We start from the raw sequence: 26,978 nt of genomic DNA, 5'->3' as shown, positions 1-26,978 counted from the left end.
GTAAGGGAATAAAGAGCTGATTCTCATGAAGACAATACTAACTCTCTCAAACTTTCTGGCAAACAGGCTTGTTCTACAAAGGGAATGTCAAAATGTAAATGAACCAAAAATAATTTAAAATAACTCCCTGTTTTCCCTTGAAACTGCACTGAGAGATGGCGGCTAAATGGGGCTTTTTGAATGACTTAATGATTGAACTATGCTGTTTTCCGTGCTTAAACAGGGTAGCTAGCCAGCCAGTCAGCAAACCAGTCAGCCACTCAAGCAGCCAGTCAATTGGCCAGTGAGAGTGAGAGGACCTGTCTCTCTAAATAAGATACTTAGTGTGCATGGCTCGTGGCTCTTGAGGGTGCACCAGGGGAAACTTATTCACAGACCCAGAGGAGCCAGATAAAAATCTGTTCAACCATAATGACTATCCCCTTCAATTGGAAAATAGATAAGCCTACAGATATTCCATGGATGGATTGGTGCTAGGTGGCCTGTGTGGGAAAGAGGAAGAAAAAAGTGTCCAAGTGGGACTAGGAGAAAGACAGGCAGATGGAGAGGGGAGGGTTATGTAGATAGACCAGAGTGGAGCTGCCAAACTAGTGTGTAAAATGTCTCCCAGCACAGCAGTGTGATAATACCAGTGGATATTTCTATTTTTACACGCTGGCCACCAGCCGTGTTCTGCCCTGTCGACTCTTGTCTCCTGTCTGTTGAGCGTCAGTTTGTCCATAGACGTTCGCGACTGTGCTGTGGCTCGGCTGTGGGACCGGAGGGATCAGAAGGGGGGACAGGACACTGCCTTGGAAACATACGACACCATCAGACAGAACTGGATACATACCGCCTGTTGAACAAGGTGAACAATGGAACTCTATACAGCTGGTTTTGCCTGGTCACAACAGAAACATTGAAGGACTGTTACTGAGTTTTCAAGCCCCCCCAGACACACTGAAGTGGGGAAATTGGAGGCAGACAAGGACTTTCAGGATCCAGGGGAGAAGAGAGGGGGACTGTAGGGGCTCTGAAGCAAATCTGTACTTTAAGAAGTTTGGACGGCAGGAATTATGTCCAACGAAGGTAACACTAGAGGTCAACATGCTGCTACCACAACAACAATCAGCACCATCGCGGTTCAGGCTGGGGACTCTCAGATTATTGTCACTGTGCTCAAGGTACCAACCATCTAAAATATTGTGTCTTTGGGTTTTGGGTTGAACATATTTTGGTATATGATAAGCCCATCTTCAGTTTGTTGATATCTCAGGTAAACTGTTCTTTGTGCCTAGTATTGTTTTACTGCCTCTCTGAAATATTTTGGTCATTAATGCTTGTTTGGTATAAGATTATATTAGAAATACAGAATAACTTTTTGAATGATAGAGCAGATAACTATATCCAACCAGTTTTAACAGAAAGATTGTCCAACATTGTCCATAGTGTTACGCTGATATAAAAACAATGTTGGGCAACTCAGTGTTTGGCTGGATTAATGATTTGTCTGAATCTGATCAACACTGACATCACATTGATCAGCGATCTGCATCCATTGATCTCTTTCTTTCCAAAGAGGTGCTGCTAATAGAGCATTTATCCCACATGGCACCCTATTTACTTACTAGTGCACAACTTGTGACCCGGGGTCTCTATCAAAAGTAGTGCAGTAGGGAACGAGACATTTTTGAGGCAACCAGAGAAACGTTGATGTCACAGGCTCCCAGGCCACTTTGTTCAGCTAGTGTCAGGGGATGTCAATAGCTTTCTTTCTTTGTCCATTAGGCTCACAGGCACAGTTCCCAGTGTAACCAGGATTCGTATCTCAATGCCTTCCGTACTGGCACCATGTACACCTTAACATGCAGGCAGCCATTCAGTGCTTCTCCACACTTCTGATAAGACAATGGACGCTTGGTATTGAACAGCTTTCCATTCAAAAGATTGTATTTCAAATACACCTTTAAAATATATGATATGCATGGGGATGAAATAATAGATTTTAGATGTAAAGAAACACAAGAGGAGATCATATTAATTCGTACTACAAAGCTGGAAGGTAACGTCTTTCCTGTGCATTGTGAGGCCTTTTTAAATTAGCCCTAACCCGATGTATTTCTAGATTTCTGTATATTTCATGAATATTTTTAAATAGTAATAGCATGTACATTTGACTTGGCTCATATCAATATGTTTTCAATATGGCTCAGTTCATTACACAGAAAATAAAGATGTTAGATCTCTGTCCACTGTGTGTTTACACACTGTTATTCACAGGGGGATTATGTTTGTGTTAACAGGCAAAATGTTACACCAACTTGCCCTGCTCGCAATGTAAACAACAAGTTGCACTGGCAGGGAAACACAAACAGACCCCTTTATCCTGCTGGTTAACTTGAGTTTATTTAATATGTATTGAACATAAAATAATACAACACAAATTAAGAGACCACTGCACCTTTTTCTTTCCAAAAAAGTCGAAAAGGAAGGTTTTGAGTGAAGAACAGAAGGGTTAAAATTAAGAGACCACTACAAATGCTTCTGTTCCTCACTCAAAACTTTCCTTTTCAACTTTTTTGGAAAGAAAAAGGTGCATTGGTCCAAAAAATGTAGGGAGCCTTATATACTGACAGGCCATTTACTCCTAAAGTAGGGTAATAATATTGAGAATAAGGGAGGACACAGGACACATGCAGAGTGCTTGCATGCGTATGTTTTTCACAGTGTGGGGCGCTGGTGCAGTTGCAGTTGACTGAAGCCAATCCAAACCTGATGGAGATCGGCAACAACCAGGAGGAAACCAGCAAACTATTGGAAGAACACGAGCAGCTCCTGGTCAAACTCAAGGTAATAAACTCATTCCAGTCCACGTCACCACATATTGAAAGTTGAGAAGACATGATTCCGCTTTAATATTTAGGGTATTTTTTTACCCATTTTATGGTTTAAAAAGTTATTTGTACGTACGTATTTGCCCAAATTCACTTTGTACAGTGTGCATTAAGTTGTCAAATGTGTTCTACCCATATTCCTAACACGCAGAGTAGGCCTAACCTGGATGCATTTCCAGTTTATTTTCGTGGGGAGGATGATGTACAGTAGGCCTACCTAGTTAACTGTAAATAGTAATTACACAATACAATTCACAATAAATTCAGGGTTGTCCATACTTAAAGAAGGGTTCACATTAATCTAAGAGTATTCAGAAATCTTATATAGGCCTACTGCTTCTTATCTGTCACTTGTAGTGACATTAATTACACTGGGACTGAAGACTTTCCGTCCTAACCTTTGAGCACAATTCTTTCCAAAATCAATGCTTTTCTTCTCTCAAAGAGCACACTACGAACAGTGACTTTTATTTTCTCAGCCTTGTAGGATGATGTTGCATGGCAGCCTTCAGTCTCAAAGTTGATTTAAATTATTTTCATTCAGTTTCCCCCAGTCTTGTTATAGCCTATAGGTACAAAGGCAATTTAGATTTAGACGATTCATGTATTTTCCACCAATGGGCAGGTTTTTTAGTTATGCTAAGTAGAGCACGTTCCATCTTACTTATTATTTACATTATTGGCATAGCTCAATATGGAAATAATTGATGGTAGATTTTTCCCATTCAAAACATGTTTAGCTTCTTCTGACGTTCAGATTCTAGCTTTACTGGCAAAATACACCTCTCTAATAAACTGTCCTATTGGATGCCAGCTTGCACAAAACACTATTAAATACAGTCAATAACATTATATAAAAATAAGCTGACAAGCTTCTCTCACAGAGAGATGTGCTCCCAAATTGAGGAGATTAATATCCTTATTGTTATTATGCACAAGTAGACATATTGTGCTCTGTCATGTACCATAAAGTTTCTAAAATAGACATTTGGGAATTATTTTAACCATCGAACATCCCCAGTAATTTCCAGTAAGACAGGGTAACCTCAAATGTAGGCCTTTAAACATCCCGCTTAATTCAAGAGATGTTTTCCCACAAAACAAATCTCAAACAGATGTACAGTATATAAGGATGAATCGTGGTCTTGGTTTATACACTGCTTTTAATTTAGCTCCCCATGACTAATCACAAGCAAGGCTTTGAAAATATCATAAAAAATCTAAATAGTAGCCTAAGCCTACAGTGCAATAATTCAGTTCAACAAAACATCAATTCATTGGTTTATTTACAAAGCCTATTTACATGAAAGTTCAAAACATTGTGTACCTAATGTTTTTAACAGTCATCGGAGATTACCTTTACTACTGCACCATTCAGGTGCCCCGATGAATGCTTTTTAAACCAGAGTCTGTTTCTGTCTCTCCCTGTCAGAAACAGGAAGCAGGCGTGGGCGCCCTCCTGAAGGAGGCAGACAGGACAGCAGAGGACAAGGAGGATGAAGGGGAGGTATATGAGGCCATGGCTGACTCACTGAGCGACGCCTGGAGGACCCTGATCTTACTGCTGGAGAAACGTCAGTCTCTGCTACGTCTGTCTTCTGAGTTCTTTGACAGGGCCCTGGAGGTAGGAGTAACAGAAGGACGTTATAGCAACAAGAATAACGTTATAGAGGTTTAAATAAAGCCTACACACCTGTATATACACACTCAGATCTCAATGCAATAGAGGCTGTAATACCGTAGCTTGACATAACAAGCATAGACCCATACAGTACAGATCAGATCTGTTTATTGACAGAGATGTGTTTCACAAGATATGTAGGAGGAAATATAACACTGGTTATTTATACAGCATACATGGTTATTAAGGTCATGCACAACCTATTCATGTTTCCTCTTTTGCAGTGTGATTGACATAAAAGACAACAGCAAATTGTTTTGTCGGATTTGTTAGCATTTGTGTCTGTGTTGTTTAAGTGAACAACAGCCACATGATAATCCAAATGAAATCTACTACTGATGGTCCGATGAAAAACCGATGATTACAACCCTGTTTCCAAAAGAATTGGGACGCTGTGTAAAACCTAAATAAAAACAGAATGCAGTGATGTGCAAATCATTGAAACTCTATATTCAAGAGAAAATTGCACAAAGACAACATATCAAGTGTTGAAAATTAGAAATATAATTGTTTCTTGAAAAAGATATACCCACTTTGAACTTGATACTAGCAGCAGAAGACTGGAAACGTAATGGCGTCACTGCCATTCTGCGCTTGCCCTGGATATCCTCACTCTAGGTGTGACTTCTCGAAAAAATAGCAAATACGTTCGTACGTACTCTCTGCTCTTTGACATGCTTTATCACTGACAAAACAGTGCTGCCTTCATGAGTTAATGTCTACATAAAATCTAAGGTGAATGTATTCAGTGTTTGGATATCTCCATGAATAAAGTTGTGAAGCCAAATACCATGTTAGGCAGAATTATATGTCTGTCTAATGATACAGACTCAGTCAACATGTCTCCCTACACCTCCTTCAGTTTGCTATCAGAATAGATGAGGCAGAAGAGTTCCAGAGCAGAGGACAGGAGCTGGCAGACGCTGAGGGTCTGAAGGAGCTGCTGATGAAACACAGTGTTATGAAGAGAGGTGCGTATATGCAGTACACCTAATACGCAGTGTTATGAAGAGAGGTGTGTACAGTGGATATAAAAAGTCTACACACCCCTGTTAAAATGCAAAAGAATGAGACAAAGATAAATCATGTCAGAACTTTTTCCACTTTTATTGTGACCTATAATGTGAACAATTCAATTGAAAAACAAACTGAAATCTTTGAGGGGGGGAAATGAAAAATAAAAACCTTTCAATAGCACGCCCTCTTATTACTGGGGACGTGACTGTGTTTAGAATTAACCAATCACATTCAAACCCATGTTAAATAGAAGTCATTACATACTTGCCATCATTTAAAGTGACTCTGATTAATCTCAAATAAAGTTCAGCTATTCTAGTAGGACTTTCCTGACATTTTCTTAGTTGCATCTCAGAGTAAATGCCATGGTCCGCAGAGAGCTTCCAAAGCATCAGAGGGATCTCATTGTTGAAAGATATCAGTCAGGAAAAGAGTACAAAAGAATGTCCAAAGCATTAGATGTACCATGGAATACAGTGAAGACAGTCATCATCAAGTGGGGAAAATATGGCCCAACAGAGACATTACCTAGAACTGGATGTCCCTCCAATATTGTTGAAAAGACAAGAAGAAAACTGGTCAGGGAGGCTTCCAAGAGGCCTACAGCAACATTAAAGGAACTGCAGGAATTTTTGGCAAGTACTGGCTGTGTGCTACATGTGACAACAATCTCCCGTATTCATCCAAGCCCGGCTGAAGTTTGCAAAAACAAACATCAAGTCCCCCAAAAGCACATGGGAAAATGTGTTATGGTCTGATGATACCAAGGTTGAACTTTTTGCCTATAATTCCAAAAGGTATGTTTGGCGCAAAAACAAGAGCACTGCACATCATCCAGAGAACACCATACCCACAGTGAAGCATGGTGGTGGCAGCATCATGCTTTGGGGCTGTTTTTCTTCAGCTGGAACCAGGGCCTTAGTCAGGGTGGAGGGAATTATGAACAGTTCCAAATACCAGGCAATTTTGGCACACAACCTTCAGACGTCCATTAGAAAGCTGAAGATCAAGTTCACCTTTCAGCACGACAACGACCCAAAGCACACATCCAAATCCACAAAAGCATTGCTTCACCAGAAGCAGATCAACGTTTTGGAATGGCCCAGCCAGAGCCCAGACATGAATCCAATTGAACATCTGTGGGGTGATCTGAAGAGGGCTGTGCACAGATTTAGAGTGCTTTTGCAAAGTAGAGTGGGCAAATATTGCCATGTCAAGATGTGCCATGCTAATAGACTCCTACCCAAAAAGACTGAGTGCTGTAATAAAATCAAAAGGTGCTTCAACAAAGTATTAGTTTAAGGGTGTGCACACTTATACAACCAGGTCATTGTGAATTTTTTACTTTTAAAAAAAAAAAAATCCCCTCAAACATGGTTTTTCAATTGAATTGTTCTGACATGATTTATCTTTGTCTCATTCTTTTACATCACAAGAACCTGGCATTTTAACAGGGGTGTGTAGACTTTTTATAACCACTGTATATGCAATACACCTAACAGACAGTGTTATGAAGAGCGGTGCGTATATGCAATACACCTAACATGCAGTGTTATGAAGAGAGGTGCATATATACAATACATCTAACGAGCAGTACAGCCGCATATAGAAAAATGTGTTTAGGGGATTTGACAAGTCTTAGAGCAAAGGTGTCAAGCTTAAGGCCTATGGAGGTGGGGCGTCTCAATGTTTTTTTACAGACCCCTCGCAATCTTTAGAATTGTATTTTGAAATTATAACTGAATGTCTTATAAATCACAGCATGTGCTTATTTATTTGGCTTGTGAAATTCTCAGTCTTATCATGTGCGTATTGGGAAACACGTTTGGCAGTAATTGACATATTATTGCCAAATGGTGGGGCATAGGCCCACCTGTTGTCAACAGAAAGAACTGCAACAAAGTTATTTTATTTTTATTTCTGGGAGATTACTTCCTATAATTTATTATCTATGAATATAGCATCTTCCTAAATTGCATATCATTTTTGTTAGGATTTTATTTCATGTTCATAGGTCCCTGTCTTGCTGCTTCAGACTGCGTTCTGCCGATTCGAGTTCGCAGTAGTAGGCCATAGGCTAAGCGTGAATGTGGGGCTAGCCCTTCTCTCACAATACAATGTACATTGTATTATTTCACATGCTCAGAATGTTAGTGTGATCAATGTAGATCACACAAATTTGATGCCAAGTGGGGCTGACAGGCGGTAGCCCCACTACAGTGTCATTTCCTAATTCAGACCTGATTGGCTGTCTGGCGCCAACATTAGTCGAGGAGGGTAGATTGTCTTAGCTAGCTTTTTAGCTTCACAAACACCAGATAACATGAGGAAATTTATGAATTGGATTTCATACTCAAGCACCTGTGGGTATGGTGTTCTTTTTCGGATGCCTCCGGAACGCCTTCCTGGGAAGGTGTTCCGGTCCCGTCCCACCGGGAGGAGACCCCGGGGAAGACCTAGGACACGCTGGAGGGACTATGTCTCCCGGCTGGCCTGGGAACGCCTCGGTGTCCCCCCGGAAGAGCTAGAGGAAGTGTCTGGGGAGAGGGAAGTCTGGGCATCCCTGCTTAGACTGCTGCCCCCGCGACCCGGCCCGGATAAGCGGAAGAAGATGGTATGGTATGGTATGGTACTCAAGCACCAGTTTCAAACCATTAATTTGGAGGAGAAACTTTAAGTAAAGCGACTTGGTGCCCATCAGCCACGGGATATTGTCATCACTCAAACTGCTGGTAAAATAACCGCGGCGTGGAGTGGTTTTTGAAGAAAAGGTGTCTAACGGTTCGCATACAGAAGAAGGCACTCTGTTTGTTCACTGCTATGCTCACCAGCTGAACCTGACCTTGCAGCAACTTTGTTCAGCAAGGATGAGCTTCCTGAAGGTGTTTTTTGCAGATGTAACTGCTTTTGACACCTTTTTCTCTGGCACTCCAAAACGAGTTGCGGCACTTGCTGAGGCAACACGGAGACGCATTCCAAGGCTACCCGCTGTACATGGAACTTTAAAAATAGAACTGTCAATGCAGTTTGGGAAAACCGCTCTGCGCTGCTCTTGTGAATGGAGGACATATGCACACAACCAGGATATGGAATGAGTCCACCATAAGTTAGGTTTACGGCCTGTCAAAAAAAACGAGCCTTTCTGCAGCTGCTGGAATTTTTTTTCTTCCTCATGCCAGAAGTTGATGTTTCACTCAGCAAAAACGGAGCTTCGATGCATCTGGGATTAGCAGTGCGCTCAGCCTTTTCAAAGAGAATGTCCAGAATATGCGGAAGCAAACTGATAAATGGTCTGCCACTGTTCACGATGGGACGAGCCAGACCGAAGAGTAGCCAGACCGAAGAGATGAAGGAGGCATGCGACACAGTCGTCTCCCAGGTGGAGCAGAGGTTTTCACAAAGTGACCACCTGATCGCTGCCAAGCTGGTTGACAGCTCGCTCTTCCCACAATTTGTCCTGATCATACATGTGAGCTTGACTGTGCGGTGAAGCTATGGCCTCTAGGAAACGAGGCAAAGTTGAAGTCTGTGCTGACCACTCTGTACTGCCACACTGAGCTTTTACACTGGTAAAACGGGCCTGTCTCTGTTAAGATCCATTCTTGAGAACAACCTAGAGCAGGCTTTGCTTTTGCTGAGACCGTGACTCTGCTGAAAATTATTATAACAACACCTATGACGACATCTGAGTCAAAGAGGAACATCCACCTTGAAGAGGGTGAATACCTTCACTCGCAATACCATGGGACAGCCGCGACTCAACGCATTGGTCATGTTTTCTATCGAAAGCTAGCTGATTCAGCAGCTGCATGACTTAATTCCCAATGTAATCGAAACGTTTGCCCAGTGGAAGAACCGCGGTGCCACCTTTCTCTTCAAGTAAGCCCTCATCCTTGGTGAGTGAAAGCATATTTTATCATCCTGCCTTTGTGGTGCTGGTCCGTGCATTGGTCATATTTTTGTGCTGGATCGATTGATATAGATGGTGAAGAGTGTCAGTGTGTCCATGCTTATCTATTAGGGTTGTTGTCATAGAATGGATCTATATCCTTAAAAAGTAGTCTTTCCGCTTCGTTGTGGCCTTCAGTGGTGTTGAGCTCATTGCTGTTCGCGTATGGCCCTGTAGGCACATTTGTTCTGTGCTTGGTTGCATTCCTAATTTAGGTTTGTAAATGTGACAGTGGTAATTTTACATGTGTGTGAGAGAGAAGGAGAGCAATTACACAAGAAGTCTCTCTCTCTCTCTCTCCAGTATGTGTACTACAACACCTGGTAGAAGCAAGCTCTGTCGTTAAGTGTTTTGTGGAGCCACGCTGTTTGTTGATGTGTTAAATAAACACATCAGTAGCAAGAGGGAGTTTTGTAGTTGTACTGGTATGTATCCTATATTTTGAAATGGTTTGTGCCTCACTAATTCTTTACATTTAAAAACGCCACTGGCAACACGTGACCGCCCTCCTTAATAACGTTCCAGCTGTTTAAGCAAGAGAAAAGGTACACCAATTGGAAAATCTACCTAGACATCTATGATTGGTTCCATTCAAGAATAATAAAAAATGGAAAGGAAGATCGGTTTTCATTTGCAGAATCATGAAGGTCATTTATATCTGTGGACTGCCCTGGCACATTGTTACATTGTGGGGGTCATCTTTTTTGTATTTTTGTATATACTGTATACAATATAATAAAAGCAATATAAGCATATAATATAAGCATAAGCCGGCACACTTAGCAAATATCTTGGCCAACCACAATTGAGCTTCAGGCGCCCTACCAAAGTTGCTGGAACACAACTACATTCAATCAATCAAATGTATTTTATAAAGCCATTTTTACAGCAGCAGTTGTCACAAAGTGCTTTTACAGACACCCAGCCTACCACCCCAAAGAGCAAGCAACAACCGTTTATGCCCAGTGGCTAGGAAAAACTCCCATTAGTAAGAAAATTAGTAAAGAAACATAGAGCAGAACCAGACTCTGAGGGGTGGCCAGTCTTCTGGCTGTGCTGGGTGAAGATTATAGGAGTACATAACCCTATGGGCCAAGTCAATGTTTTTGCATAATCAGAAGACTTGCAGGTCAATAAACGCAAGTGTGTGAGTCCTTAAAAATAAAAAGTCCACAGCAAAACCCAGTGTACAGGACTGGGACAGTCAGGTGGGTTGTGGGCAGTGGCCACGGGAGTTATCCAGCAGCAACCTGATGAGCATCACAGCCAGGAAAACTTCGGGGCAGGGACACAACGAGGCAAGGCAGCCCTGTCTATCATCCAAACATTGTGCATGGGGGCGACGCTGAGCCAATATCCAGCACCCTCAGAGGGATACCCCCTGGCCCTGTTGGTGCTGTAAACAGTATTCAAATTCCTGGCCACAGTCATGCAGCTGTACTGTGTGGCAGTGACATAGATTACTGCACCACTCGAGGGCTTTGTTGAAAACGCTTTGTCACATTGTTTTCTTGTCCAGCAGCTGCTCAAAGTCTGTCATCTTTTCCTGTTCTGACTCTCCTCAGTCCCTCAGGTGTACTGGAAAAATAAAGTGTTATCATAAACAACTTATTTATAATGAGAACATTTTAATTGGAATCAAGTGATTATCTCGGACGTACCAACCTCTCTCCCCAATTCTCAGGTCTTCTGGAGAAGTCAATGCTGGTCCTGAATAAAAGTCGCGATCTTCTGGACTTCCTAAGAGAGTTCCAGACAGAGGAGGCTCTACAGTGGAGTAAGGCATTATCGGGGGCCCACAGCAGCTGTGACCGGGTTGAGAGTCTTATGGAGATATTGCAGGACAGGAGGAGACAGGTGGATCAGCACATGAAGCAGCAACTCGTTGACCTGGGAATGATCCTCAATATCTACCAATGGGATCGCCAGAAACAGGAAGTGAGTCACAAACTGTCAGGAATTGCTGAGGTTTTTAATTGTCCGGTCAATACCTAAGATCATTTATTTTTTCAAATGTTTACTTTCATTGAACGTATTGGATAGTAACATGAATAATAAGTGTGGTGTTGTTAGTGGTACACCCTGTGTTTAATTAGACCCAGAGCCTGGCAGAACAAGACCCCGCAGATTTGGCTTAGTTTGTTCCGGCACCTATTTTACACAGAGACAGTATCTGGGTTCAACAGGTCCCTAGTTTGAATTTAGAGCTGACAAGGTGATCGATCTGTCAATTTGCCCTTGAGAAATGCATTTGATTCTAATTGGTCACTGTAAATAATGGGTCACTGTAAATAGTGGCTGAGCTCAGGCTGTAACCTCAATCCCCAATTGTTGTCTTAGTGGGAGGTGGGGTACGCCAAACAGGATTTTTTTTTCACCCCAACACTTGTACAGCACTTGTGTGTGTTGAACAGGACAATGATAAGCACCCCATATTTCACCTTTGATTGAACAGATGTCTCTAGTCGTGCTTTGTGTATGTAAGCCAGGGCAGTCATGAAGCATCAACTCTTCCTTTGAAAGATTTGACATAAACAGAGAGACCACTGCACCTTTTTCTTTCCTTTCCAGAAAAGTCGGAAATGTTTTTGAGTGAGGAACACAAGGGTTAAAATTAAGAGACCACTGCAAATTGGACGCTTCTGTTCCTCACTCAACATTTTCTTGGAAAGGAAAGAAAAAGGTGCAGTGGTCTCTTAATTTTTTACGGAGCTGTATGTAACATCCACATATGTTCAGTAACACGTTACCTGATCTGTTATACCATTAGCCATGTATTACAGGTGTCTGTTATGCATTGATGTCCTGATTAATTTTATATGGTATTTTGTTCAGGTTACCCACTGGTTCAAAAACAATGCTGATATGTACTTTAAGAAAGATCATTTGGGCTCAACGCTCACTGAAAATGAGCAGCTCCTTAAGGAATACAAAGAGTTTGAGGAGAAAGCCAAGGTAGGATGTGTTAAATTGGAGCACACATAAAAATGCATTCTGCAATTTCTGTCTGTCTGTCAAGACAAAAAGGGTTCCTAATTTATGTAGAATGTCAGCAAAAGTTTTCACTTTCAAGCTTTGGATTTCAAGGCTAACTGATGTTTGACAGGAATTCTACTATATTCTATACACATATAAACAATGTATTAAACCTCCAGTCAAAAATGTGTTAAAGATTTAAACAATTATTTTGATAACTGCAAAAGTCCCAAAATGTATCCTTAATACATGCAGTACTTAAGTGATATTTTCAACTGCTAACAATGAAGCTAAACATATTCCGCTAATAGCTAATACCTCCTGTTGCTCTGTGTGTGAATGTTTACCTGAATGCTTACGTACTGTTCTGCAGGACTGGAGTGCGTTGGTGGAGAAGCTGCTAGCCCAGGCTTCAGAGCTGCTAGCAGGCGGGTTACAGAGCCGCACTGTGGCTGAAGTGGTCCATGTCTCTGAGAAAAGTGTAGCGTTGAAAGCCCTTCATGAGCACTTATGGAGCCTCATTACGGGCCGGCTGGCACAGCTGCAGGAGAGCAATGCCTTCTTTAGCAGCACCAACAAGGTATAGTAACATCTTGTGACCACAAATACGTAGTTCAAACAAAGGTAGTTGCTGATTAGCTTGCAAGGAGGTGCGAGCAGTTAATTTTTGTTCTCCTCACTTTACTGCAGTAGTGTCAAAGGTATTCAGTACTTGCTGTAACTGCACATCTCATGTGCCACCTGAACTGTGCCAATAACGTATTGTAGGTTTGACAAAAAAAAACACTGCCAGATTTTTAACGTTTTTATTTAGTACACATATCTGTGTAGTAAAACTAAGACAAGGCAAACAAATCAGGTATTGCTAACATGATATCCCTCAACATGCTATAAATATGACTTGATATTGAGTTGAACAAGCTGCCCTCTAGTGGATATTAAGAACACAACCGTGCCATCTATGGCATCATAGATTTTGTAACTACAGAGAAATGTGTTTAACATCTTCTCATTGCTGTTTATGTCAGGCTTTTGAAATCATGGGGACTGTTGAAAGTAAACTAAAAGGGTTGAAGGCCCAGTCACTACGGTTGCCTGAGTTGGCCAAAAAGCATGAGGAATTGCTTCGAAGTATCAAAGAGTCAGCCACCTACCCACTCCAGAGAGGACAGCTCATACTGCAGAAGGTCGACCCACAGAGGTAAGGTGTATAACATCCACACCAGCCCCTCAACATTAGCCTTTAAAATGTAAAAGCTGCAGCAGTGGCCAGGTATTACTACAACCTGGTTGTTTTGTGTAGCAATGTATTTTGAGCAATGGGATTTCAGTAGCACTGATATCACTGCTAACACTTTAATCTGAAGTTAAATAGATCTGTTATTTGTAATGCAGTGCAAAGTATGCCTTTGTATTAAAAGATGATTGGGACAAGATTGTGGTTGTTATTATTGTATGTTAATATTTAACAGCGGACATGCCACTTACTGTATTTTTAGTACCCAAGTGGAAGGAGTGAAAAGAATGCTGGGATACATCAGAGACCGGGTTGATGCTTTGAGCCGGGAGTGCCAAGCCCACAGAATGCTGGCATCCAAGAGACTGCAGCTGGTGTCCCAATGTGAAGACGTCATAGACAAGGTATGCCTTAGGCTTAGTCCCAAATAGCATCACATAATAATGCACTAATTTTGACCAGGGCCCATATGCACAGTTTCATAAAATTCACTGTCAGTGGATATGTGAATGCACATAATTAGAAATCAATTGCGACCTATTTTTTGACATGTAATGAGACAGCTTGACTGCCAGTGCTTTTATGTGTTCATGTCCTTCCATGAATTTCCACTTATGAATATTGGAACGAATATGAAGTTAACTTCAAGTATGTTTATCCTAGATCTCGAATTGGATAAAAAGGAGCAATGACGTCCTATCAAGCAACACTGAGCTTGGCTGTCTTCTCTCCCAGTCTGAAGATATGCTCAACAAACACCTGGAACTCTCCTCACAGACACAGGTAGAGAGAAAGGAATATCACCTGTACATTTACTCAACCTTAGTCAAATGTGTCCCCTCTGTTTTTTAAATTAATTTCTTATACCCAGGTTGGATATTCCGTTTCAGTTAATGACTTTTGGTTTACTTCAACAGAGTTCAGACAGCCCTAACAGTCTTTTGCCGTTCTGAAGTATAGCTCTGAAACCATAGAACTCAGTCATTTTTTTCTCAGGAAACAGCCAGTGAGGCAGAGGCCATGACAGAACTTATAAAGGAATTGGACACACTGGAGTGTCCTGAAGCCACTGAGTTCTCCAACAAAGCGTCACTGCTAACAGAGGAGCTGAAGACAGTCACCAGAAACATCAAATCTCGCATAGAGAATATCCAATCATACGTGGGCTTCTTGCGAATTGCTGAGGAGGTAATTTTCTTCTTACATCCTTTTATGAATCTTTGGAAGTTTATGATTTATAAATAAAATGTAAGATAGTGGTATTTTATTGCTAATCCCTATTTTGTATTTAATTCCTATAATTCCATAAATTGCAAACATAGTGCAATTAGACTAAAAATCTTTGTTGACCAAAGTAAAATAGAATCAATCAGAATATGCAGTAATCTGAAATATGTGACTCCTGCGCGTATTCAGTTGTCGGAGCAGATGAAGAGCCTACATGAGAGATATAACAGAAAGCCAGAAGAGGTGGAGGGCGAGGAGAGGGGAGTCCCGTCCAAGGAGTTAACTGACGATAAGTGGCCGTCCATGTTGGAACGTTTCCTTACCATGCAGGATCTGGGAAGCAGTTACATCAATTCCTCAAACATGGTGAGAGACGTCAATAAGCCTTAAGTTATTGTGAACTATTATCCTAGTCAATCATGCTGCTTAACTTGATCCTCACAAGGGCTTGAATTATCGGGAAGCTCCTGAATAAGTCCACTTGGTCCAACAATAACCAATTTATTTTTTAAATCGGTCTGTCTTTTGGAATTACATATCATCTCATTTTACTTGCTTAAGACACTCACAGTACTATTCTTCCCACCATAAACCCCCCTGGGCTAGCTGGTACTATAACGGTCTCGTTCGATAAGGGAAGGCGAGGTGGAGACAATTTATTTCATTGTTTTGATGCAGGATTGTACACAGTGCCCCTTTAATATTTCCCTTTAGAATAATAACTTCCAACTTTTTCCAGGAGCCCTTTGGTATGGTCTTTAGGATGCTTACAAGACAGTGAACCAGATACCATTTAATTTTTTGTTTCAATTGGTAGGTGAGTGAGAACCTGAATTTGAATGTGAGGGCAGCCATCACTGTGGTAGAAAAGACAATAGAGAAACTTAACAAGGAGAAGATGGACTTGTCAGACCTTTGGACGTCCTGGCAGCTCCATGTCAGTCAAATGAAATCTGTCAAGAAACAGTGGAAGAAATTCAAAGAGCAACTGAAAAAGGTATAGTAAAAACAATAAATCACAACAAAGTCAATCTAAATATATCATCATATGCAATATCATTAACCAGCCTGTGAAAAACTTTTTACTTATTAAAATCTTTATTTGTTTATCTCTTGCTTATTTTCACAGACTGTTCAGGACCTAAAGAGTGTTGAGGAAGTTCTTGTTCCGACCTCCAAAGTAGATCTGGGAAGTGACCTTCGGACTTTGTCAAAGCTACTAGAAAACTTTAACCAAGCTAAGCCTGAATTCCTGGTAAGAAGCATACCCAAATAACCTGCTAAATTCTCTAGGTTGAAGAATTGACCACATAATTATGTATTATCGTAATTACAACACACTGCTTTTATGTATATAACTTTTCAATAGAATTATATAAGTCTGTGTAAGTGATTATTGTATGCATATTTGTTGGCCCAACATAGCTTGAATAATGAAAACATTTTAAATGTGTCAACCCCCTCATTTTTGATGTGGTCCATTGCAATACATCCTGCGAGTAAATATGCATACTGTATTTTCCTCCTAGCAGTTGAATGCAGAGGTAGAATATGTGGTGAAAACATCCGAGCTGTTGGCATTGAAAGGAATCCCCATCAAAGAAAAGAGCGAGAAAGTCACTGAGATGCTTCACCTTCATCAGAGAGTGAAAGATAAAATCTATGAGTACGAGACTGTCCTCAACATGGCTGTAAAGTTCCACCAGCTCTATGAAGAGGTAACAACACGTAGTCTGAAAGTGCAGGTTGTGTCCCCAAATTGAACCCCTCTCCCCATGGAATATTTCTTTACTTCTAATCAGGGCCAATTTGGTGCACTAAATGAAGTGAATAGGGTGATAGGATCCCTATCTATTGACTATAGCTTGAACTTTGGAACATACCCATTGTCTGCCCACTGTTTCCTTGGGTTGTCTTTGCTGTGATCTCTTTAGAACCATTATACTATATCATGGGCTAAACGGAAACCTTCGCTGTGTTTGAGAGACCACATACAGTAGGATCAACATTTTCTGCCTTTTGCTGATTTTCTCAGCTTGAAAAGCCACATAAAGACTGCAATTATCGTGGATATGGATATGGATTTGATGAAAATCGAGATTGTCTGATCTTGATATTGTGTAATTTGGATCAGAACCCAGCTTTTTAATCTGTATCCAGGATCAGATCAATATGCTGTTTCTGAGTTATATTTTACCTAGGATAGATCTGATCCAGATACCGCAGTCACAGAATGTTGCAGGAGCCACACAAGAAGCCATTTTCATGTTCCCTGCAGAACCACTGTCAGAAGCCAGATCAAATCACGCCGTAACACTCTTAACCCCCACAAAGCAGTGGTCTGCTTTCTACAGCCATCCGCTAAAGTTGCAGGGAGAATCAAATCCCATGAACATTTACTATAAATATGCTACAAAAGTAAAACATTTTTTTCTCCAAACCTACCAGTCCAGGGTTTCCTTCATTTGACGCTGACATTGTGCACCGTCCTTCGCCTTTGAATTAGAAGTTCAGCTGCTTCAGTGCTCTATAGCATTTAAAGATGTTTTAGACTGAAGGTTTTGGACTGTCTCCTCTTCCTCTTAACAAGAGCGGACTATTATAAGCTAGTCCAGGGTGGTTTAGGGTGGGTGGATAGTATTGCTTGTGTGCAAACTGACAGACTGACCGGCGAGGAAGTTTAAATGGGGAATATCTCAGGCCCTCGCAAACATTTTGTAGAAAACAATATATATATATTTTTAATTAGCTTTAAACATTTACTGTTAATGTCTCATTTATGCTTTTTGTGTACTAACTGTGCAGAAACAATTTTACTTATGGCCCCTTTAAATAAGGCCTGATTCATTACACAAGATGAATCCAGATATAAAACAAGATACTAGTCAGCCTTTTGTAAGCTCAGAAGGGTTTCCCAGACAAGATACCACAGGAGACACTAATAGAAAACTAAAAGAATAGGATGGTCCGTAAATTTCAAATCGTGAACAGCTGGTGATATGCAAATATCTCACATAGACTGTGATTATAGCCATATAATTGGACAAATATTCAGATAAGTATTTTAATTGGTGAATCTGTTATGTTCCTAGCTGGAGAAGCTGTTAATGTTGGACCCTGTGTCTGGGTTCAGTGAGACAAGTCAGGCTAAGACCCAGCTGACCCAACACCAAGACAGACAGAGCCACGTCAGACATCTGTCCAAGCTGGCCATCTCTCTGGCAGGAGACATCAGCAACACTGTGCAACATTCGGTGAGACTGAAAGGCAACACTTCATCATGAATGGCAACACGGATAGTTTTTTTTTTTTCTTTTCTAACCTACAGTGTCTCGGTAAGGTGCTGGGCCACCATGAGCCGATAGAACTGCTTCAGTGCCCCTTAGCATAGATTCTATGAGTATCTCACCATTCTTCCAAAAAGATATTCCCTCATTTGGTGTTTTGATGGTGCTTGACACATCTTGACCTGTGGATGGGGGCAAGAGGGGTCCACCAGTAATGACCCTTTTTTAAAAGTCACTTCGATCCTTTCCTCTTAACATTTTGATCCAAAATGGAGGACGCCCGAGTCTGCTCAGCATTTTTATAGATGCCACAGAGCATGACAGGATGTGAATTGTTAAATGTTATAATGTATTACTCCTATATAGAACTATCTGCAATCTTTATGTTTCCCCAGCCATTTATTCTGTTTTTTCCTTACATTTTCCACCTCTAATATACTAATAATCAGTTAATTTCAGTGCATACAAATGAAATGCTGCCTTAAAGATCTAGTTAAATTTCATGGTCAGCGTCTTTAGAACTTGTCTTTGCTGCCGTCCCAGCATGCCTCAGGTTTTTCGGTGTGGCGCCTGCAAGAGTGTTTACAGAGACTGGAGAGAAGCTGTGTGAACTGGACCGCTGAGGCCAACAGGTGTGAAGAGAGCCTCACTAGCAACGTGCACTACTGTGTCTTCAAAGAGGAGATTACAGAGGTGAATCCCCCTTATACACGCATGCATGTGCACGCAAACATACACACACAAACCCATGAACGCACACAACACACACACACTTAAAGGGAGATCAACAATGCAGGCTTTATGTCAATTCATCTATTATTCAACATTATATGCTCAGTTTATCTGAGGCTTTAATACCGGGCCATTCCATTGTTTAGCCAGCAGCACAGCATAACTCGGCTGTAGCTAGCTAAATTAAGCTCTGGGACTGTGATCTTTGTCTCAAGAGGGCCTGTATTCAAAGAAACATTCCCTCCCCCCACCAGCCACCTCTCCCTGCCATTTGTCTCATGTCACTCCTGTCAGGGGGAGCAGATCTCTCTCATATCAGCTGTGGAATGACGAACCAAATAAACAAGCCGTCAATACGGGCAGTCTTGGGCGTAAGAATGGTAAAACCGGCTTGTCATTTGTAGGCCTGTAGGTGGTACACTGGTCACAAGTGTTGCACACACGTCTTCATCAGTTAACACGTTTCCTGTTCTATTCATGTCTGCTCTATTTTTAGTCAAACATACCTCAGCCCCAAGCCAGTATTTGATTATCCTTTACCACCATCTAGTGGAGAAGGATGTCAGTATGTGTATGGTTTGTTCAGGCTCTGGATTCGATGGCGTAAACCATAAGAATCTAGGGATATATTCTGCCTTGTGTCAGCAGTGCAGGCTGGTTGTGATGGCGTAATGGTGTGGGGAATGTTTTATTGGCACATATTAGGGATGATTTGAGTGCCGCTGCATTCCTCAGCATTGTTGCAGACCATGTGCATCCCTTAATGGGCACTATCTAATCATTTTCAAATGGATACTTCCAGCAGGATAATGGGCCATGTCACAAAGCGCACGTCATCCCAGACTGGTTCCACAAACATGACATTGACTTCACTTTACTCTAACTGCCTGCACAATCCCCAGATGTCAATCCAATAAAGCACATTTGGGATGAGATGGAGCAAGAGGTTTGCCTGTGTGGCCTTAAAATATGCTGGAATTGCATAATGCTATCGAGTTAGCATTGACCAAAATCCTTTAGGAATGTATCCGGCAGATGTGATGTCATGTTTGTGGTTACATCATATTTTGGGTATGCTTGTCATTGGCAAGCACTAAGGTGTTTTTGGGGATAATAAAACTGAAACAGAATGGCTTAAGCGTTGGCATAATCCTGGCAAACATGATTCACTGTTTTTTTCAATATACATTGGAAGATGAATCCACCTTTCATTTATTTTATTTCATAATTTTTCTTTATAAATCTCTTCAAAATTCCACTATGACGTTACATTGTGTTTTGTTTAGATCACTTGGAAAACATTTTCTTTCCACTTTGTAATGCAACAAAAAGTAGAAAGGTAGTGGGGGTAGAACATTGTCCAACAGTACTGTAGTCAACACCCTTTCATAAATATGTATGAGTAAACATGATGGCATTTTAACAGCAGGGGCAGTTGCTGCTGTTCATCAGCTGGAGACCACTAAATCTGATCATGTTCTCAGACCTTACCCTCAATTTGCTGCAGCAAAGCCTAGGTCTAGTGCTCTCAACAGTCCTACTACTTCTGTACTGCAAACTAAAGCAACGCATATTATTATGAAATACATTTAGATAAAATGAATTCAAGCAACATCAATTGGACTGTTTAAAAAAATAACATCTGTATTTGACCTCCTAATTTCTATTTAGCAAACCAATCCAATCATATATCTACAGTATGTATTGATATGTATTATATAGTTCTCGATGTCTGTTATTTTCCTTGTTTCTATTATGTTATGAGTGGGTTCAAAGTTGCAACGATTGCTTTGGGATACCCAACTCCAGCTACTTGATCCGCTCATATACTCACCTGGGACAACAAACAACCTTTCTTCTGGAACTTCATGCTGTGTTTTGTCCTTTCCCTTCCCTTTAGGGTGATTTGACTCCTTCAACCCAACCCACACCTCCCCATCTCTCGTCTCCCCCCTGCCTTTCTTGCTCTCTCCATCTCCCCTCCCTCTTTTCCCCTACCTCCCCCTCCTCTCTCTCTCTCTGCGGGCAGTAAAACAGAGACTCCCCATGTACCCAAACCAATACCAGCTAGGAAAAAAGCCAGTAAGATAGAGATAGTTATACAAGCCTCTCAAAATGGGATCTGGATGGCCGGGGGAGGCTGCAGCTGTTCTGGTCTGACACACGAGCTGACGATTTGGAGACCCTACACCATTGCAGAAGCCCGTTGGCCAGGACAGAAATGGACCTGCAGTATAAATCACGTCTCCAGCCTTAGCCATTAAGCTCACCAGAAGAATCCCCCACTGACTGAATCTGAATTCTACACTGCCCTGCCACACTGTTCTTTTTTCTTGCCAAGCCTCTTTAGACCGAATAGCCAGCCATCCTCCAAAATCCTACGCTTATGTCTAGTGATGCTGTTCGATATCACATTTTGAATGTTCTGTAATTGTATTTAAGTGAATTTGGATTTAGATGTCAACACAGAATGATGATGATGAGGATGATTATGACATATGAGACAATTATGTCTGAATTGCTTAAACAGTGTCCTATTTTGATTTAATTATTGTGTTGATAATGTTTTTCTTAATTTCAGCTGAGAGATTCATTCAAGGACCTCAAGAAGAAATTCAACAACTTGAAGTTTAATTATATGAAGAAAAACGACAAGTCAAGGAACCTGAAAGCAATAAAAAATCAAATCCAGCAGATAGAGATTTATGTTGAAAAGTTACAGGTCAGACAAATCCTGTTTGCTACCACAATATAGTTGTAAAAAATCTAATTGTGTAACTTTATTTAGTCCCAATTTAAATCTGTAGATGTTCTATAGATAATATTATCAGCAAACCGTAAACAAACTTTTTGATCATAAGCAACTTCTTGCTATTGTTAGGTTAGGGTAATGGTTTAGGGTTTATGTTAGGGTTAAGCTAAACGTTAGGGTTAGTAGATAGTTAAAATGTTACTGATAGTCAGTAGATAATCTGTGGAGCATCTAACAGAAACACTTTTGGGACAAAGAAATTTGTGTTACTTCATATTTCCCTTAGTCACTGCTATTGAACTTAACCCTGGATCATACATTTTTTGTTTGCCTGTTTCTATATGAACTCATTCTTTTTCTCATTATCCAGATATTGCAGAAGCGGATTCAGGCATTTACTGTGAAGGTGACGACCAGCACAGAGAAGCATCTCATAGGCAGTAGCCCCAGAGAAATAGAGGATTCTGTGAATGAACTGCAGAGACAGCTGGGAGACTTTGACAAGACTGTGGAGGAGTACAGACAGAACCTGGACATGAGCGTGAAGCTGCAGCTAGCTATGGAGGAGGTTTGTGATTAGAGATATTTAAGGGAACAAATCATTCATGAAATAAATAACTGTTAATATATATATATATTTACAAATCTACTTAAATTGTCATTTCAGTATCAGTTTTGGTGTGATGAAGCAAGTGCTACGATTGTGAGAGTAGGGAAGTACTCTTCACAATGTAAGACCAAGGAAGCAGTGTCTGTTTTATACAAGCAGTTTGAGAAGTTTGTTTGGCCCACTGTGCCCCAACAAGAGGAGAGGATCAGCCAAATCACAGAACTGGCAGTGCGCCTGCATGGTAAGAAGCCACAACACACACAAGAGATCCCCACCATGTCTTTAGAGCCAACTGTTTGAAGGACAAGGAAAATGATAACCACGTAACCGACTGTACATATTCTGACCAAAAATGAGGACTGTTAGTCTTTAATTTACAGGTGCTGAGGAGGGAAAGAAGTATATGGAGAAAACTGTCACCAAACACAATGAAATAGTGGAATCCATAAAGGAACTATGTAATGGACTGATGGATTTGGAGGCTAAACTACAGGTATGGAAAATGCTTTTTTTTCTGAGCAATTTGAATGGAAAATGTGTAATATGTAATTATGTTGTGATTTCAGACTGAAGCTTTGAAGCAGGAGCCTGAAATAAAAGAGCTGGATAATCTCATACAAGAGGAACCACAACGGCAAACATCTAACCAGGAAACAGAGAAGGCTGAGACTTACCTCCATGAGTCTCTTGATGTGGTATGTGGCAAGGAAAAAACATACTATTTGGTTTGCTTCAGTTGGTCAGAATCCCAGAATATTATTTTGATATTTTGTCAGTTTTAAGTTCATAGTGTAAAATGAAATGTGGGTTTCTTTCATTTATTGAATATTGAAATGTATTTTTTAGCAATCTGAGCTGAAAGAATCTGGACACACTCCTGAACTTACAGTAGGAGGAAACGGTAAAGAGGTACCAATCAAAATGTTAGAAAAGACAAGAAGCAAGAAGCCTCAAAGCAAAACAAAGAGCCAGCCAGACAAACTCATCCTAGAACATCATAAAGTGTCAGAGAGCAGGTACCTTTAACTAATTTCATTTTTTGTTTCTTCTGTATCTTTAAAACAACTGGTACCTTTTGTATATTATTAACATTTTTATTTGTCAATGTGGTATCACAGCCAGCAGGCCTATTCAGAGACTAGCAAAATGCAAACCATCACCAGCAGGTCAACAGTGGAGAGAAAAGAACAGCTGAGCTCGTGTTTCTACTCCACACACACCTTCAGCCTGTCCTGTGCACCGCTGGAGAGGAACAGGAAAATCCATGCATTCCACCAGGCAGAGATAGAGTCCCTGGGCACTCCTCCACCTCATATTCCCACTTCCCCTGCCTTCGCTTCAGCTCCCAGCTTCTCTGATATCCAGAGAGAGTTCCAAAAAAAGGAACGACAAGGACCTGCTCAGAGGAACTTCCCTGTGTTTCATGCTTCTAATGCTGAGCAGGTTGGTATTTAGTCCACTGGCAACTGGTTTTCCCTGTTGGTTTTTATTTCTACATTTGCTTCATGTATTATCATTATACATTTTCATAATTCACTGCTTCTTTTTTTTCCTGTCCCGAGGAATAAGGATCTTATTTTTCTTTTCAGGGTGGGTTTCTCTCCCAAGATACATCAGGCCTGCTGCCGATGACAGGTAGTCTGACGGAGGGGAACCTTCAGCAACATAACCTCATGACAGAAGAGTCCCTGTCCAATGATGAATATGAGTGCACGTCCCCAGATGACATCTCCCTCCCGCCACTTTCCGAAACACCAGAGTCCAACATCGTCCAATCAGAGCATGACATGGACCTGGATGGTTTCTGTCTCAGCTCCCAGTCTCACACTATCCATGTCAACCAGTACAGCCACCAGATTCACTCCACACACAATAACGACAACAACAACAGCCAGAAGATCAATGAGCAAACTGAAAATGATCCGTCTCCCATGGGAGGCCTCAACACCAAGTTCAGAGCGGAGTCCTCAACCTTCGTCCACAGCCCCCTCACGGTCCCAGCCCCAAGTCTGGTTGCAAACACTCTCTCCAGTATTATGAAAAGCAAGGGGTTCGACAACCTTTCAAACCCCAACCTTTCAAATATCCCAATAGTCGGTCCCCTAGGTTTAAAAGACCGCCACCAGAATGTGTGTTCCTTGCATGAGAGTTCCTTCACAGAGATGCGGGAGTGTGTGCATGACCAAAGCAGCCCACTGGTCACCGGATGCTCTGCACCCGCTGCTACCGCTACGGCACGCTCTCCTAACACGCATGCTACCCCACTAACCACAGCGGTTACACGAACAGACCAGGGCCAAGACCCAGACCTCGGCAAGCCCGCTGCCATCAGAGAAGAGATTAGGCTGCCTGTAACCAGCCGGTCTGTGGGGAGTGCCCAAGCTGGCCAGGGCCCTCCTCACTTCTCCAAGCTACTGTCTAGTTCCACAGTTGTGGAGGGGTCACCTGTGACCCTGGAGGTGGAAGTCGCTGGATTTCCAGAGCCTACTTTGACATGGTGGGTAGCTCATAGGCAATAGTGGTAGTTACACATGGGTATTTATTATATGGGTAACGTAGTACCGGAAATAGTGTTTAATCACCTACATAAAGTCTAAACATCCTTACTGAAAATGCAGCTTTTGTTTATGTAAGGCTGCAGTTAGACATGACAGACCTGTTTTACACCTTTGATAAGATCAAATAATCCACAATATTTAAGTGAAAAAGTTATTGGATTGTTTCTCAAAATAAAGTGAAGCCTTTGTTTGCATAGGTATGCATACCCTTTATAATAGGCATTGTAACTGTTTAACTGTTTTCAGTAAGGTTGTGTAGACTTGACATCCACTATGCTTTGCCCCTATAAGTGCACTGCTTAGACTTCTACACCATGTAGTGAATAGGGTGCCATTTGGGAGACAGACATACTATTGGTGCAAGTGATAAACAGAATTTCTTCTTTTTTTTTCTATTCTTCATGATGATCCCTTAATGGTCATTGCTTATTCTCCAAGCCAATTTCTGAATATTCTATGAATCAATTCACAATGGACGAATCGGGTGGACAGATGACACAGAGAAAATAATAAGATAGATTCATAAACAGCAGGAATAATCATTTTTGGTGGATATCATAGCAAGTATTTTTATCAGTTCATGTTACTAAAATTTTTTGGTGTTTTTTTGACTAATCTTAACTTCAGTTGTTTTTTTAAACACACGGTTGATACAAAGCTTGATTGTTAGTTATTTTTGTTGAAAATGAATAATCTAGTTGCTCGGTTTGATTGTGCTTTAGCTCACCCTCTGAATGTGATTTGTGTCTTTACTGTCTTGCGATTGTGTGATGTGTGATAATTCACTTCTTGCTTCAGGTTCAAGAGTGGAGAGAAACTGACCAATGGTGAGAACATAAAACTGTCCCAAAAAGAAGGCAAACATGCATTGTTCATACAGAGGGTCACTGAAGCAGATGTTGGCCTGTATGTGTGCCAGGCCATCAACTCAAGCGGCACCTTGTCCTCTAGCGCAACCATTAAGGTGAAAGCAGGTAACAGTAGTCCTAAAAACAACTGCCCTCTTGTCGAGCTGGACTGGCACACTTGTTTTGGCACTCTGTGTTTTCTCCTGTACCTTCTGTACTTACTGCTTTTCCAATGAAATAAAATGTGTTATATTACACTTTTTCATCAGACACATTTCCACGTCACCTTTGCCCAGCAAAACACTGTCCTCAACTTCATGTATGAAATCTGTAAGGATGCGTGGATGTCACTTCTGAAATTGATCCCAATAATCAATACTCTTAAACCTTAAGAACCAAAACAACATCTAGGGTTACTTTATTTGTAGATTAGAATCATTTTTCATTTCTGAATGCAAGTATTTTATCACATACAGCTATTATGACATCAAAACTAAAGTCTAAATGGTAACATATGACTCACATTTTACCTATTCGACCTTTAATAAAATTCACTGCATTGATTCTGTGCCTCCATTGATTCAGAGAATATAAGTGTATTAATAAATGCATTAAAAACACATCTAGCAGATTCTTTTGTTTTCAATACTTTATTATGCCAATCCTATAATGGTCTAAAATGATAGCATAACAATAGATAGTAAAAGTGTTTATACCCCTTGTATGTTCTTCACTTTTCAATAACTTAAAATGTTATCTAAAAAGGTTTTGAATTGAATGTTTCTTCTAAAGATCTACAAAACCTATTCAACATTTCTAAAGTGAAAGAATGTTATAAAAAATATAGTTTCATTGCATCTGTCTTGACACTGAATTTACAGCTTTACTAGACCATTCAGAAACACTCACCACTTCTTGAAAAGAAACTTCTCACAGGAAAATAAAAGCATACCCATAACATGATGCTGTCACCACAATACTTGAAAATATAGAATATTTGACACTTTTTTGTATTGTATTGAATCCAAACCTGAAGTTTAAAGTGTTGGCCTTGTTGTCTTACATTTATTATTATTATTATTTAGAGTAAAGAATAACAAAGCATTCCTTCTGTTCATTTTGTGATACAGGCTTGTAATGTGGAGTGAATGAGATAGAAACATCATTTTAAGGGTATGCTTGTCACCACAAAAAACTGAGGAATTTGTTATGATAAAAATAAATGTAGATG

The 26,978-nt window shown here is 40.8% G+C and overlaps 1 protein-coding gene across 3 annotated transcripts; it reads left to right on the top strand.

Moving 5' to 3' along the window:
- The first annotated feature begins 356 nt into the window (after positions 1–356).
- ccdc141 (coiled-coil domain containing 141) lies at positions 357–26,369 on the top strand. Of its 3 annotated transcripts, none has more exons than XM_034286903.1 (26): positions 357–1,163; positions 2,725–2,829; positions 4,306–4,497; positions 5,417–5,525; positions 11,205–11,458; positions 12,356–12,475; positions 12,870–13,076; positions 13,525–13,697; positions 13,996–14,137; positions 14,397–14,516; positions 14,730–14,921; positions 15,150–15,326; positions 15,778–15,957; positions 16,090–16,215; positions 16,490–16,678; positions 18,053–18,214; positions 18,791–18,940; positions 21,561–21,701; positions 22,102–22,299; positions 22,399–22,582; positions 22,722–22,834; positions 22,908–23,036; positions 23,188–23,357; positions 23,460–23,784; positions 23,931–24,838; positions 25,698–26,369. In XM_034286903.1, exons 1-26 carry the CDS (start codon positions 1,056–1,058, stop codon positions 25,981–25,983), a joined length of 5,160 nt encoding a protein of 1,719 aa, XP_034142794.1. In that variant the 5' UTR covers positions 357–1,055; the 3' UTR covers positions 25,984–26,369. The 3 variants fall into 3 exon arrangements, with proteins under 3 accessions (XP_034142794.1, XP_010878421.2, XP_010878420.2); XM_010880119.4 differs by having other exon boundaries at positions 2,707–2,829; positions 16,493–16,678; XM_010880118.4 differs by having other exon boundaries at positions 358–1,163; positions 2,707–2,829.
- The last annotated feature ends 609 nt before the right edge of the window (positions 26,370–26,978 follow it).

Source organism: Esox lucius, chromosome 16 (assembly GCF_011004845.1).
Source record: "Esox lucius isolate fEsoLuc1 chromosome 16, fEsoLuc1.pri, whole genome shotgun sequence".
In the NCBI taxonomy this organism is placed as follows: Eukaryota; Metazoa; Chordata; class Actinopteri; order Esociformes; family Esocidae; genus Esox; species Esox lucius.
This window is presented reverse-complemented; position numbering and strand designations above follow the sequence as displayed.